The 14861-nt window shown below is 38.7% G+C and overlaps 2 protein-coding genes across 2 annotated transcripts; one reads left to right on the forward strand and one right to left on the reverse strand.

Annotated features, from left to right (window-relative positions):
• Positions 1–2428: 2428 nt before the first annotated feature.
• LOC117761767 (PRELI domain-containing protein 1, mitochondrial-like) lies at positions 2429–10215 on the reverse strand. Its single transcript, XM_034586022.1, has 6 exons — positions 10060–10215; positions 8979–9155; positions 8120–8345; positions 7396–7509; positions 6917–6995; positions 2429–3338 (listed from the first exon to the last, which is right to left on the reverse strand). The coding sequence occupies exons 2-6, from the start codon at positions 9068–9070 to the stop codon at positions 3214–3216; spliced, it is 636 nt and encodes a 211-aa protein (XP_034441913.1). The 5' UTR covers positions 9071–9155; positions 10060–10215; the 3' UTR covers positions 2429–3213.
• A 1542-nt stretch (positions 10216–11757) lies between these two features.
• On the forward strand, positions 11758–14582 carry ndufb6 (NADH:ubiquinone oxidoreductase subunit B). Its single transcript, XM_034586276.1, has 4 exons — positions 11758–12024; positions 13363–13455; positions 14212–14256; positions 14435–14582. The coding sequence occupies exons 1-4, from the start codon at positions 11845–11847 to the stop codon at positions 14498–14500; spliced, it is 384 nt and encodes a 127-aa protein (XP_034442167.1). The 5' UTR covers positions 11758–11844; the 3' UTR covers positions 14501–14582.
• The last annotated feature ends 279 nt before the right edge of the window (positions 14583–14861 follow it).

Consider the following 14861-nt stretch of genomic DNA (forward strand, 5'->3'; position numbering starts at 1 on the left):
CTGTGTGTTTGTTCAGTGGGAGTCCCTGGGAGACGAGCGATAAAAAGAATAATCCAATCGATGGCAGCTTAAGGTGTTATCCTCAACGCTCCCAGTGGTCCATCCCCAGAATAGTGTTACCCATTGATCAGGGGACCTCTTGAGACACAGCAATATTACCATCTTGTGCTTTCTGAGGGAGGGGGGGTGGGGGGCGGGCAGGGGTTATTAAGACAAGCAGGTGGTTTTGCTTTTGACTCTGTGGTGCATTTGTTTCGGTGACCAACTCTTTATTTTGTTTTGATGAATTTTACATCCTATCTGCACTCTCTCCACTCACTGCAGCAGGGCAAAAAATTAACGAGAGAAGGAAAAAAACGAAACCCTTTTCTTTTGGGAAAGGTCGTTTTTCTCTTCGTCATCAAGAGTTTACATTCATGTCCAAGAATTTTTACATGACTGTTTGTAGCATAAATGTCCTTCTATTTGTTGGTCAAATGAACAACTGAGTAAACCATATTAATGGCATATGATTATTCTCTTGCACAGAACCTCCCAGTGAGAAAGATGAATGGGATGAGCTGAGGGCCAAATATGAGATTATTCATTTTTCAGTGGCATCATTGACAAAATGTACTTAGCACCCACTCAACATGAGTGTGTCATGGTGGTTAAACATTTAGTTTGAATGCTGGACAGGTGGCGTTAATGGAAATTCTTTAGATATAAATAAATGTGCCTTTGAAAACGTTGTTTCCTTAGAAGAAACAGAGAAAGCGGAGATTGTACCAATTAATGAGGACTGTATGATCAGTCACAGTTGCTCTTATTTTTAACCCTAACAGAAGATGTTACTGCTTCTTTTCTCAAAACAAAAGTTAAGGCTTGTGTCAAAAGAGTTGACAGGAATCCTCATTGAACTCTGAACAAAAGAAAGATCAAAGCAGAACTTCAACACAGAGACGGGTTCAGTTTTACAGACTTCAGAGATAGGGACAGACCAGGTTTGATGTTTTCTTTCTTTTGCTGTTGCACAGAGATTTACTTCAGTGTGTTGTTGTTTTTTTTTTCCTTCCCTTTTTTCTCAAAAGAGCACCAAAGCACAGCATGATGTTTGGGGAAGTCAGAATGCAGAGACAGAGGGAAACAGGGTGGCTGGGTTGTGGGATGAAATCGGGGTGAAGCAGAGATCGGGGACAGTCTGTGCAGAGAAGCTCCGGCAAGTCAGAAAGGCAGCAAGGTTCGATGCCCTCGCATCCCAGAGCCCGTTGAGCAATGGTGCTTTTTAAGAAATTTTATTCCTGCCAAATGAATAGTCACTTTTTCCGTGCTGAATGATTAGTAAAGAGTTTATGTAATTCCAGCAGAATAGCTTTAACTACTTGTAGACTTTAGGTCAGCTTTGCGCTTCCGGGACCTGGACCCCAGCCTTTATGTATTTTCTTCTTGTTATGTATCGAGTGACGCTCGCTCCACAGGAAGCGCTGCATCAACATTTCGGTTCATCTCTTCCTCCTGCTCTCGAGGAGCGAGAGGTGGCTGGGATTCAGTGGAGAAGAGGACGGTGGGAGTTTGCTCAGGCTGACATACTGTGCAGAGTAGGGAGAGTTCTGTGCCAGAGACCTGTGAATATGTTCCTTTTAGCGAATGTGTAACATTCGCTAAGAAGATGTTATATAAGTTCCTTTTGTTTTGTTTTGTGCGTGCGAGTGCGTGTACACGAGTACCTGGTGCTGGCTATGTTTAGCAAACACTTGAAGGTATTGTGCATTCTCTCATTGTAATATAATTAAAATGTTTTATACGTAAAGATGCCTCAGCCTCGTTATTGACCTGTAAAATTCAACACTCTGAAGAACAACAGGCTTCTTACTGAGAGGGAAATAGAAACTGTGACAACCGTCAACTGCCAAAAACAAAGCAGCAGGAATAAGAAGATGCATGTGTTCAAATGTTATGAGGCTTCCTGTTTGGTTTGTGCAGCAACGAAACTGGAATATCAAGTCCTTTTTAAATGTCAGAGTTCATCGTTTGCAGAGAAAAAGTTCACCAGAGAAATCAGACGACATGAGGCAAAATCAAAACAGTAACTTTAAATATTTTATTAGAGTTCAATTAGACAAAAATAAACAAATATAATATTTGGAATTTGGTTGAACAATATTTTTAACAATATCTTTAACTTGTCCAGCCTATTCTGTTTTTACATATTATTTGCCGTGTTACTACCTGGTTAAAATAAATAAAAAGAAAATAAACCTACATACACTAAAATTCTATCTACATGGGAATGCAGTCATTGAAATGTACAATAAACATCTTCATCATCGGTTCAGCTTCACAGCAACAGGCAGATTGAAACGATCTATTCTCACTACTGCATCTCAGTGTGAGTCATACAGTTAAAGATAAATCACAATAGCAGAATGAATCTGAGCAAGAAGAGGAGGCAACTGCTCAGTCTGTCATTATTCACACAAGTGACTTTGGTATCCTGTGATTATCAGCGCTCTGGTTCTGCATTTACACTAAACTTTCTATTTATGTGCACTATATTACAGAATATACACTGCATGCTGACTCTACTAGCACATGCTCTGTGCTATGTTTCACAGTGGGACATTACTATCGTGGCAAACCCAGAAAATGTCAAATAATGAAGAAATGAAAAGGAACCATTATTCAAAATGGTTGAACCTAAAATCTTCCAAACACATAAGACTTGGTCTAATGTGAACCGATATGTTAAGCAGCTGATGAATAAACTGGTGAAATCCCAAAGTGTCAAACTGTTAAGAATGTTAACATTGTGCCAGAAATATACAGTGAAATAAAAGTAAACATACTGGTTATTAATAAATAATTATTCAATAGTCTTCAACAGTAGAGTCCAGTAAAATATTAAACAAGTGGCCAAGACACGTTGGCCAAACCTTTTGCATGTACCCCGACGTCGTTACAGCATTAAAAACATGCTGCTGATCTGAAAGTTTACACGAAGGCAAGACGTTTCATACAAAGGCTCAAGACCTGAGAACTAATAAAAGCTGAGAGAGGAACAGAGGAAAAAGACGACAGGGAGAGGAGGGAAAGAAGTAAGAGTCGGGGGAAATCGTGGAGAACGGAGATAATCAGACACAGGGTGGAACAACAGTGCAGAGAGAAGTGAGATCCCAGCAAAAATTCAGGGATTGGGTTGAGTTGGTGTCACCTGCACGACACTTCACTCTCCTGTCAGATGTACTGCTGGGGTTTCTGTGGGGTCGCAGCCGCAGCTGAGGCCAGGTTCTTGGCTGCTTCTTTGGCCTTTCCCGATGCATCCTTCATGGTGTCCCTGAGCAGCCGCGGGTGTGCCTCTCCTGTGAGAGTGTCCAGAGAGAGAGAGAGAGAGAGAGAGAGAGAGAAAATAAGGACAACTAGGATGCAGTAGAGCACAAACCTCCACTGGGGCCAAACAGTCCCCTTAAATTCAAACAACCTTTATCACACTGTTAAACAAAGGGAAAAACAAAATTCCCGAATCTGCCTCTTCGTCTGGATCCATGCCAAAATCCAATGGGTTCTTTCTTGGACAATGTCCCATTCTTCCTCTGAGTTTCGTGGAAATCCGTTCAGTAGTTTTTGTGTAATCCCGCTAACAAACAAACAAACAAACAAACAACCAAACAGACAGGGGCGGAGATAACAATCTGGTTTTCCTGAGCCCTTTTCTGACAAGGAAAACGTAACATTGAGCCTGTGCTGGTGGGATGAACTCGGCCCCTGGCACGTGAGAGGAAGTGTTACCCCCCCAGCAGTGAGTTCAAAATTTGTAGAACAGATTGTATTTTCCATAAGAGGTGATGCTTGGATGAGAAATGCATCACAGTGAATTTCTTTGTGTGTATTTAACCTTGTTAATCTTTACGTTAATCTGACAGCACTCAACTCAGACTTGTGTTAAGTTCACAGAAAGGTCTGAGCTCGCAAGATTGAAATTGTGACTTGTATGTGAAAGAAACTTGGCCACAAAATATGCAACAGTGGCAAAATGTAGTGTTTTTGTTTTTCTGAAAAAGTCTTGAGGTGAGCACGGCCACATTGGTTTGCTGATAAGAACGGCCTCCCACTGGCTGCAGAGTCTATTTGTGTCTGACCTGAGTGTGAACCCTCACACATGAAGCAGCTCACGTGAGAACAACAACCGGACGACAATACAACAGAGCAGCGGCCTGGCAGAGGGACAACCCTCTTCACATGTTCACAGGCTGATAATAACTGGAGGGAGTGTGTGTGGCCAACAACATTTATCTGCTTGTGCAGTGAGACTTCTACGTCACATAATGATTTACTGAACAGAAATCGTTTAGTCATCGTGCATGTTTTAGTGAACAGTTTGAGCTCAGACTGAGAGACAAAGTACAAGCAGCACATTTTCACTTCTCTCCTACCAAACACTTTTCCTCCCTCGAGTTGAGCTGATTTCTTGTGTGTGTTTGCTTCACTGACCGTGCCACACACAGTCTGAGAGCAGCCGCTCCACCAACACTCACGGACTGTTAAAAAGAAACTAGTTGTGAATTCACATTTTGTCCGGAAAGCACCTAAAAGAACGTTTAAATCAACCTGCAGGTACTGGTACTGCTGGTGTTACCAACAACAGTCAGTGGTTTTTGTGGTGTTTTAGGCTTTAATTTTCCACTTTCAGACATATAGGCATCTTTTTGCCGATATACAGACTTGAAAACTTTTGTTTTACAGAATAGAAAAATGCAGAAAAGATGTACATTTAGGTTTATATTATGATACAAATTTATGTTTATTATCTTAATTCAAGTTCTGTGCATGTGGTTGTATTAATTTGTTTTTATTTATAGTTATTAACAGTAACATTTACAGTTAAACTGTAAAATATCAAACCTCAAATATTTTGTATTTTTTCACAAGGGTGAGATAAACAAGTCTTAGGAATTATTGCTGATAAATATATGAATCGGAGTCAGAAATATTGGTAACGGCTTTGGCCCCCAAAACTCAATTTTGATAGGGCTCTTATTTTGATACAAGTTACGCATTGACAACAGTGTGTAAAGGTTCAGTGTGTAGAGTTTAGTGACATCTAGTGGTGAGGTTGCATGATGCAGCTGAATACCCTTCACTTCAGCCTCCTCTTCCAAACATGAAAGAGAACCTGTGGTAGCCTTCAGTTGTCATAAAAACTCAAATGGTTTAGTTTGTCCATACTGTTGATACTGAATAAAACAATTAGTTCAATTTAGATTAAACACCCAAGTAAAAACATTACTAGGGTTATTGTATTTTAAGTTTCTGACCATAGATCTCTTTCACCTAAGTCTTACACACCTGACCTTTCAAAGCCCAATTTGCTAAACAGCACTGCAGTAAAATATTCACTTCACCATGTTGATGCTCTAATAGATAGAGCAAAAAAAAAGTCAAATAATTAGATAAGTAACTGCTGACAATGCAATACAGTGAACATGGAGGAAGTGATACTGTTGTCAAGGTCAACAATTTGTCCTTACTTTATAACATACTGTTTGGTTAATGTAGAATGCAAAGTTAAAAGAGTAGAAATGCATAATGCAACTGAAAAATGACTGCATTTTGCATTCTGATACAAGAGTTCTCCAGTTTGACCTGGATTTCCACGTCAGTTTAGGTACCATTGTGTTAGAAATATAATTAAATTATTGTTTAATTATTGGTCAATGTAATATGAAATGGAAACATTCCAACTAGAGCAATTTTCAAATTTAATTCAGCGAGATTGTGGCTTAACAGATTTCTAACGAAGGTCGACTAAACTATTCAGGATCTACTTTTATACCAACACTAGAGTCACTTTTCTCAGTTTTACTAATCACACATTCTGCTCTGACTTTATCAAGACATGGATGAAATGTTTATCTGCTGACACACACAAGGGGAGACGGTCACTACCCGAGCTACACAAGCTACTGTTTGAGGGTCATGTATGACATCATGTGATAGCGCCTGGGACTGAGGCCTCTCTGCTAACACACTTACCACAACACTCAGCCTGATGCCAATCCCTGCAGTGCCATCAACAAAGGGGCAGTGGGACAGAATGCTGCATTAGCACAACACACAGCTTTCACATCACAAACCTCAGTGCTCAGGATTCACGGCCAAACAAGGCACCACCTTTTTCACAAAGCGGCTACGCCCTGAATAACACACCTCACTGTTTATTAACACTGACTTTTCAAACTTTTGTCTATTTTTCTCTCTTAAAAAGTAAATTTTCTGATAATAAAAGGCTTTGTGAATGACACAGGATTCTGATCAGGGTTGAAACAATTTGTCAATCCACAGACACCACAATTTTCTCACTAATGGACAGAAACTTGGTGATTAAAATCTATAAAATGAGGTTAGTTGCAGCCTTAGTTGTGATAGAGAGCAAACATTTACAGATGTAGTTATGCATCTATATAACATCCATATTCCACACTGCAAATATAGAACTTTCTCTTATCAGATTTCATTGATTTAATCCTCTTTTTGTTGTTTTAGGGGTTTAGACAGTATTTTGATTACGCAACACTGACACTGGAAAGTAAATGTTTAGCTTTAAGAGTCCAGTAGAAGAAACTTAAGTTTTTACTTTCACTAACTCTAGAACAATACTTACATACTGAAGCTGCTTCAAGGATGTTTATCCATGTAGGTGAAGAAACTAATGTTTATTTTGTAAAATGTCAACCTCAGTTCACTTGTCTCGACTAATACTATAAATATATATAAGTAATAAACTATGTACAATATGTCGCAGTGCAGTGCTTTAAAGAATGAAAGTGCAACTTCCTGAATCAGTTATCTCCCCTCCAGAAATGGCAACAATTAAAAATAAACTTGTTTCTTTTCCCTCTTCTCTTTTCCCCGCTCTGTGTCTGCTGGTGAATATACGCACCCTGTAAGTTGGACAGAGCGTATTCCAGTCCCTTCATGGCCTTCACTTGGTTGCTCTTGAAGCGAGCCAATCCAAACTCCTGGGAAAAGACAGAACAGGAAATGGCTTTACATGGTGGAGATACCTGAAAAACAACAGTGAGCTGCGGAGCTTCACTCGCCTTCTCTCTGGGGATTTACAAACAAGCCTGGAAACATCTACATCTAAAAATAACAATTTTGGGGGGCCTGACACATTTTTGGAACGTATTTCAATTTCCCCCAAATCTCCCACTTTTTCTCTTTGCCACCCAGGCTCCTACCGATGTCTTTACTATGACCTTTAAATCAAACTAAAGCTTTGGAGACAGATCATATTTCTGCCCGTCTGAAATACATATACTTAAACTGAAGCCTATTATTACACATATATATTATGTGTAAGTAATTTACAATGTTTCTAAAGCACAATTTCTTTCTGCATGAATGGATGAAATGTACCTGAATGGGTCTAGAGAAACCATAAATGCCTGATGATATCCACGCTTCCCGTTTCAGCAGGGTGGTGGCTGGCTGCTCCGCCGAGTCTCGGAAAATGCAGCGCTCTTCAACTGACTAATGTGAGAGAGAGAGAAGACTGACAGCAGGTTAAGGTCATGGTAATGTTTTAAATTTAGTGAGATTAGCCACATAACTCAGGAACAGAATTCAAAGAACTGAATAGAGGAAACTGCCAGTTTAATGCCGGTTTTGTTTCATACTGCAGAGGATTAAAAACATGAATAGGATCAATGGATCCTGAGTTAGCGTGCAGCATTAGGAGACACCTTAAAGCTGCATAATGTACAAGTCATGTCAAGGTCCTTCTTCCCTGAGATTATACCTTCTGAGCTGCGTTCAAACGCTTGCTTGCTTTGAAGATCCGGCAGCTGAATTAACATTTCCTCCTTACTGCTGGAGTTAGCAGCTACACCTGACCGCACTGTGCAGTCATGGCAGAGTTCAGTCTATTCTGTCAGCCTATTGTAAACTACTAGATGAGGACAACTACCTCCAGGTTACGTTTTCACCCCATTCCTTGTGTTTGTCAGCAAGATTATGCAAAAACGACTGAATGGATTTGAATTGGAGTGAATGGAAATAAAACACTTTTCCAAATTGGTTTCACTAAAGGTTAATAACAATGTCATCGAAATTGAGAACCAAAGAGAATCAGGCTGCTCGCCATGAGAGTCGTGTGGTTGAGGTTCCATGTGTAGATGGTCAAGCTTCTGTTAACAGGGTCCACGATGGAGTCCTCGATGATGTACACGCAGCGAGACATGCCGCTGGGGAAGAACCGCTCTGCCCAGCGAGGCAGCCGATTGGTCTTTGTCAGGAGGCGTCTGGAGAGGAGCTGCTGGTCCGCAGTCACCTCCCGGTACACAACGTCCTCTGTTAGAACATGGTTGCTGGTATATAGAAAAAAAGACAGAAACACACACACACAGTCACGTCAGCTGGGTTTCATAACTGTTTATCATTCAATTCAGTTCTGTTAAAATAAACAATCAATTGAAAGACAAACACAATGGGGGGAAAAAGACATATGTTTGTGACACATTACAGAACAAATATCTCTCAGGTTAAGTCATAAAGCAATTACAACAGGTCCACTAAGAATATACTTAAAGCCTTTGTTTTACTTCTCTGATGTGGTTTCTCACTTCTCTATATTAATCATGACCAAGGGCTTTGTTTTTGTTTCATAAATGGGAAGCAACATATATTCAATTTGTGTTAGCAGGATTTTGAATAACTCAAAACAAAAACAAGATTCCTGCAGGTTTGCTAATAATCCCATAACACTGCTTCATTCCAAAGATCCTCCATTGAGTTCAGATCTGGAAATTTAAAACCCATTCATTGTGATGCAATTTGTCATCACAGTCCCGTGGCACTAATATAAACATGAAAGCACTTCCCGTCATCCCATGTGAAACCAACACATCCACTCTTGTTTTCCAAACAAGCAGGGATATCTTGAGGGGTTTACAGTGAACATCTATGTCAAAGTCCTACTGACTATGAAAATATCACAATACCTGTATGGGTTAGGGTACCTCTGCCAGAAAGCAGAGAAGACATGGTCCCACGTGCTCCTGATGTCTGTGTTGTTACAGAAATACTTGACCATTCTTATCTTGCTGTGCAGGACGGCCTGAATCCCAAACCCCGAGGTCAAACCTGGACGCAGACTCCATCCAAAGTTTGAAACAACCCTGTTAAAGTAAAGAGAAAAAGTTAATACAAAATGTATGTACATGTACTTAGAAGATCTGTACATTTGACTATTTACACTCTACACAACCTTCAGAGATCTTGCCATGAAATCACATCTATAAATTGCCATGGTTGGCGTATTAGGCCGCAGTAGGCAGAGCTGCAGTGAGAAGGACTATTTTAACCCCAAACTTCCCTTTTATTTTCTCCACAGAAGTTCCACAGTAAAATCTTCTGAAACTTGACAAACAGTCAGTGGGGGTCACCATGGACAAGAGCGAGGTGGAATATCTGTGTCACCTCTCAAGAATAAAAAATAAATAAAAAGCAAAAAAATGTATATGAGCAATATATGAGCGGCATAATGAAGAAATTGCCAACTTTCCCTTTGATTTTTTCTCAGCAAGTTATGAGTGCCAAATTTCCATGAAACACATATATTTAATATTCCATTTCCTTATACTTGTTGATGTCTTGTGTGGAAATCAAATCAATATTCTATAATCAGTGTCATTAAACTGTTTTTCCCGCTCCAATGTCCTGAGACCACGAATCGACGCGCACCATTTTCGAGGTGCTGCTGTTGTGACGCAGACCCACATGACCTCAGAGCTGAAGCTGGGCTCTGATCTGCCGGCCGGCTAACGTTAGCATCACGCACAGCTAACAGGCTAGCTCATAAGAACTGATACAGCAGTTTAATATCTAAATACTGTTAGCCTGAGTGCTGACCGGTATATACACGCGTGTAAGTTGTTTCTTTCAAAGCTAAGTCATGCCTGTGTCGATTTGTCAGCTAGCATAACAATACCATAACGTAGGTTGGTTCATTTGGTTAGCCAGCATTAAGGCTAAGTGGACAGAGGTGTTGTTGGCTGTTAGGAGACAAGAGACAAGTCTTACCTGAAGTTAGTGCTGATAAAACACCAGACTGATGAATGTCCTGTCAGTCTGCGGAGCCTCTGGAGCCGATAAAATACCCAAAATTAGCTAATAACATCCACCATGCTACATGTGACACACAGGACAGGAAACCGTGGTTTTTATGATACTACTTCTGGTCTGCATTTCAAAGTAAAAGCTTTATTCACAAAGGGATGTGTAGACTGTGTCTGTAAACATTGCCTTTTTAAAAATAAAATAAATACATAAAGAGTAAAAAAATATAATAATAATCTGTCTAGTTATGTAGGAATCTACACACAAATACTAATCTTAATTTTAACCAAAAAATTACAAAATATTCTATAATTTTCTCTTACTTTATAATCATCAATAACAATAGAATAATCACAAAATACACACTGGTATTTTGTGTATTGATAAGCGATCAGTGTAACATTATTTTTTACAATACTAATACACAGAAACACTTTTGAATAGTTTCTAAATAATCCATGATGGAGCATCAAGTGCCAAAACTGTCAAAACAGTTTAAATGTGAATTAAATGTCTGAATAATGCAGCAGAGTTTTACAACAGTCTTGTCATAAGTTTAGAGCCACACATCTCAGCCATGGTTGTACTCATAGAATGTATATAAAAGACTGATGTAGACTGTTTATGTCTGTCATACTCTGTTGTACTCATCATTGAAAAGAGAATTGAATCTGATATCCCTATTGACATCATGCTGGGTTATTTTTCTCAGACTTGGCTAAATCTCCTTCAGAACAAGTGAAAGCATTTCACAGGTTGCTGAGTATTAGTCGAGACAAATGAACTGAGGTTGACATTTTACCTTCAAATGGCTTGTTGCTCTTGAAAATGTGCAACTTCCTTGTCACCCTTGTGGTTTTCGCCATCTAGTGGTTAAAGAAGGACATAAACACAAAAGCACCTTCAATAATAAATAGTTCCTTGTTACCATCAGGACATTGTTATGTTTTACCTACTTTTTTTAACCACTACTCCAAATTGTTTATCCCATATGCGATCTGTCTTTTACATGGTAAATAACTCCTTAAACCCTTTACTTCTTTGTAGCTGATCTTTTTGCCCACTTTTTAAAAACTTTATTATTGCCATTTGCCATAGCTTGCCACAGCTTTATTATCTATTCTATTCATATTATTGCCTATTCTTATATCCATTTAGCTCCCTTGTATCTTGTGCCTATCTGTTTATGTTCATTTGTACAAAATATTCCAGATGAATTCCACTCAGTGGGATAAATAACGTTATTGAGTTGATCAGTTAATCCTGATAAGTGTGGTTCACGGCTGTACAATACAATGGTTCATGTGCAATCCATTCACTGTACATATTCTCACACTGCACATATTTTTCCTGTTCTTACACTGTATATATTAGTTTTAATTCCATTCATATTTTTTTATATTTCCTTACATTAAGTATTATTATCCTTACACGTATAGCATCTTACTTATTACTTACTGGTGCCTATTTAGACTACTGCAAATGTTCCTATAGTGGAACTAATACAGGATTATTTTATTTTATCTTATCATTTCAAACCTTATATACAGTCTATGTTTCAAACAGGGGAATAAATAAACACCAAGTAGTACATACTCCTGCCCTGTTGGTGTCGCACTATAATCCGGCGATCTCTTCAATCTGGACCACATTTCCTCTTCTTCCTCTTCTTCTTCGCTGGACTCTGAAGGGAAGTGTCCTCCATGTCATTGCAGTTGTGTTGAGGTTGAACGTCCATAAAAAGAAGCCATGTCTGGGTACACGCCGGACGAGAAGCTCCGTGTCGAGCAGCTGGCAAAGCTCCGCAGACAGTGGCTGAAGGACCAGGAGCTCAGCCCCAGGGAACCCGTGGTCAAGGCCAAACCTTCCGGCGTCGTCTCCAAGTTCTGGGCTGGCTTCCTAGAGCCCAAGAGCCTGTGGAGGCTTTATGTGAGTCCGTGCAAACAGCCACACAACAACAAGCATGCTCGTGTGATGACAGTTTTATACGTGATGTATAAGTGAAGACACGTGTTTTACTGTAACTGCTGATCTTATTGAAGTAGCATTAGCACATTGAGAGCTACAATACAAACAGGTACATGTAGGTTTATTCGCTTCCCAGCTGTTTGTGTCTGTGCAGGCATCTTCACATTTCACATTAGCAAGAGCTGTAAATATTTAAGTTGATAATTTGAGTAGAACAGGGACTTTGTTATTTAACACCTGACCTTAAAATGTCTGCTGGGAAAAAGGCACAATATCACATCTAGTTAGAGTTGATATTGATATTAAGAGTTTATATTAACCCCTGTTTTAAAACAAGAACTTATATTTAGATTAGGTGACATCTTATTAGCCTTAGCAGTATGCCATGCTACAATTACTGTGCATATTACATGTTAATAATATTATTTGGAAAGACTCAAACTTGCTATGTTAAGTACCTTGAGATAATGTGTGATTTGGCACTATACAAGTAAAACAATTATATTCAATTCAATTGCTTAGAGAAATATACTTGCTGAGCTCTGTCATTGTTTTTTCAAAGAGAGAGAGTTAACAGCACCAAGCAGCACTAAGCCAGCTGTTGTTTCAGTGTTTTTGTACAGGCAAACTGTATGGTGACCTTTCATCAGTGGGAAAGATACTGGATAGATGTTGTTCAGAATTATAATTTGGTGCAAAGATCTTCCTAAATTTATCTTACGTTTATCCTCCAGAATTCACACAATTTAAGTTAAGATTTAGAGAGTTCAGAGTTAATTAGTGTTCCAGCCTTTAGAAAATGAGTCAAAATTGTTTCGACAAACTGATTTGATATATCACATACAGCCAACATTTTCCAAATTGCCCTAAGAGAGCTTTACAAAATGTACAATTGATACCCATGATTCCATCCATTGTAAAGTAGATGTTGTTGAATTTTGGTTCAACAACATCTGACTGACTGTTAAATAGACTGGAAGCAACATTAGTGTTATTACACACAAATTGCAGGTTATTTTCAATTCAAAATTTCCTTTTACATATTGTCATTTGTTCCCCTAACTGTACCAGCCCTACTTTATCTTACTTGATAGCACTTGACAATTCTCTGTGTTTCTTAGAGCCACTTAGGGCCAACACTTAATATACAGCTAAATATTTGACATGCATATATGAATTACTTAGTGTGAGAGCACAAGCACCTGTTTAAATTATGATCTATGTGGAGCAGTGAGGATTAAAAAAATTATTAATTGTGTAATTCACTTTGTCTATATTTATTTGTTTATCTCCTTACAGACCTACAAAGCGTATACAGGAGGAGTTTTCACATTAACCCGGCTGTTGATACCTGCTTGGATTGTTCACTACTACGTGAAATACCATGTTGCTGTAAGTTAAAAGAAATGTTTGACATTGTTTTTTATGTTAAATTGCAAAATAAAATGATCATGGTGGTAAACAAAAAGAGTAAACAGAATGGGGACCTATCACATCACATGTTAAGGATGTGGAGCACACACTGTTGAACAGAATCACATTACTCAAGACTCTTGGAAGTTTATCATTAGAGTTAGAAATTCAGCTGTGCCACTAAATTGTTGATATTTTGTATTGATGACTTTGCATTTCTCTGAGGAACATTAATGTTCAATTACAGGACATTGATAAGAGAACAATGACCCAGTCTTAAACGCATGTTTACACGGGTGGATTGAAACAATATTCAACTTCCATATTTCCCGGGCGTTGACTCTGTTTTGTTTTATATGTCCAGTATACCTATGCTCAGTGGTGTTTCCATTTGATAGTAGCTTTACCTACAACGACTTGAACTCCAGGCTTGCTGTTCCAAAAGGGGGCTACACTACAACTCCTATGTTTGTTATATGCATAGCAGAGGGGCGGTGCTCCCAGGCTACAATTCCACCACTGTTTATATTAGTATCTAAAGTGTTGGATCATTATATAGGCCCTATAATAAGGTAACTTGCAAAGAAAGCACGTATACTTTTAGAATGACGAATATGCAAAATTTAAATTTTCCATGTTCACCATAAAAGTCTCGAATAATGTAGGTGTTTTCTTTAGCTTATAAATGCATAGATCAGTAGGCATACTAAATAACAGTATCATTGTCCTCCGCAGCCCAAGCCATATGGTATTGTGGAACTGAAACCCAGGCTCTTCCCAGTAAGTTCAACTCATCTATTGATTCTAACATTATGCTTTTATTTATGCTATAATCACTGTCATTTTTGTTTCTTGTATGTACAACTCTTTATGAGCTTGCATTACCGGCCATAGCTTGATATTTTTAAAGAGGAAAGGAATATTTTTTAATTATTTCTGTTCTTGATTTTGTGTTTAGGGTGACACCATTCTGGAGACAGGAGAAGTTGTTCCAGATCTCCCCGAGACCCACGGCCATCACTGAAGATGAAATATTTCAATAATGTCCCTGAGTTTGTGTTGTAAAAACTGTGTATATGCCATTAAAATATTACATTGTAATATCATCTATCGCCATGACTCTGATTTTACAACTGAATGTAAACAGTGAGTTGTTTTAGAATTTTTAGAAAAGTTTTTTCAATTTTACACATGTTTGTTAATACAGCCTTAGCAGAGCAGCAGTTGGAAACACCTCTGCTTGTTTGATGCATTTCATTTTGAAGTAGGTGTATTGGGGTTGGTGGATTGTTAAGAAAACACTCATATGCTACAAACGAAGATGTTGGTTGAAAGAAGGAAATGAATTAACAATATTTTCTGTAGAGCTGAATCAGTGAAGATGT

The sequence above is a fragment of the Hippoglossus hippoglossus genome, chromosome 1 (assembly GCF_009819705.1).
Source record: "Hippoglossus hippoglossus isolate fHipHip1 chromosome 1, fHipHip1.pri, whole genome shotgun sequence".
Classification (NCBI taxonomy): domain Eukaryota; kingdom Metazoa; phylum Chordata; class Actinopteri; order Pleuronectiformes; family Pleuronectidae; genus Hippoglossus; species Hippoglossus hippoglossus.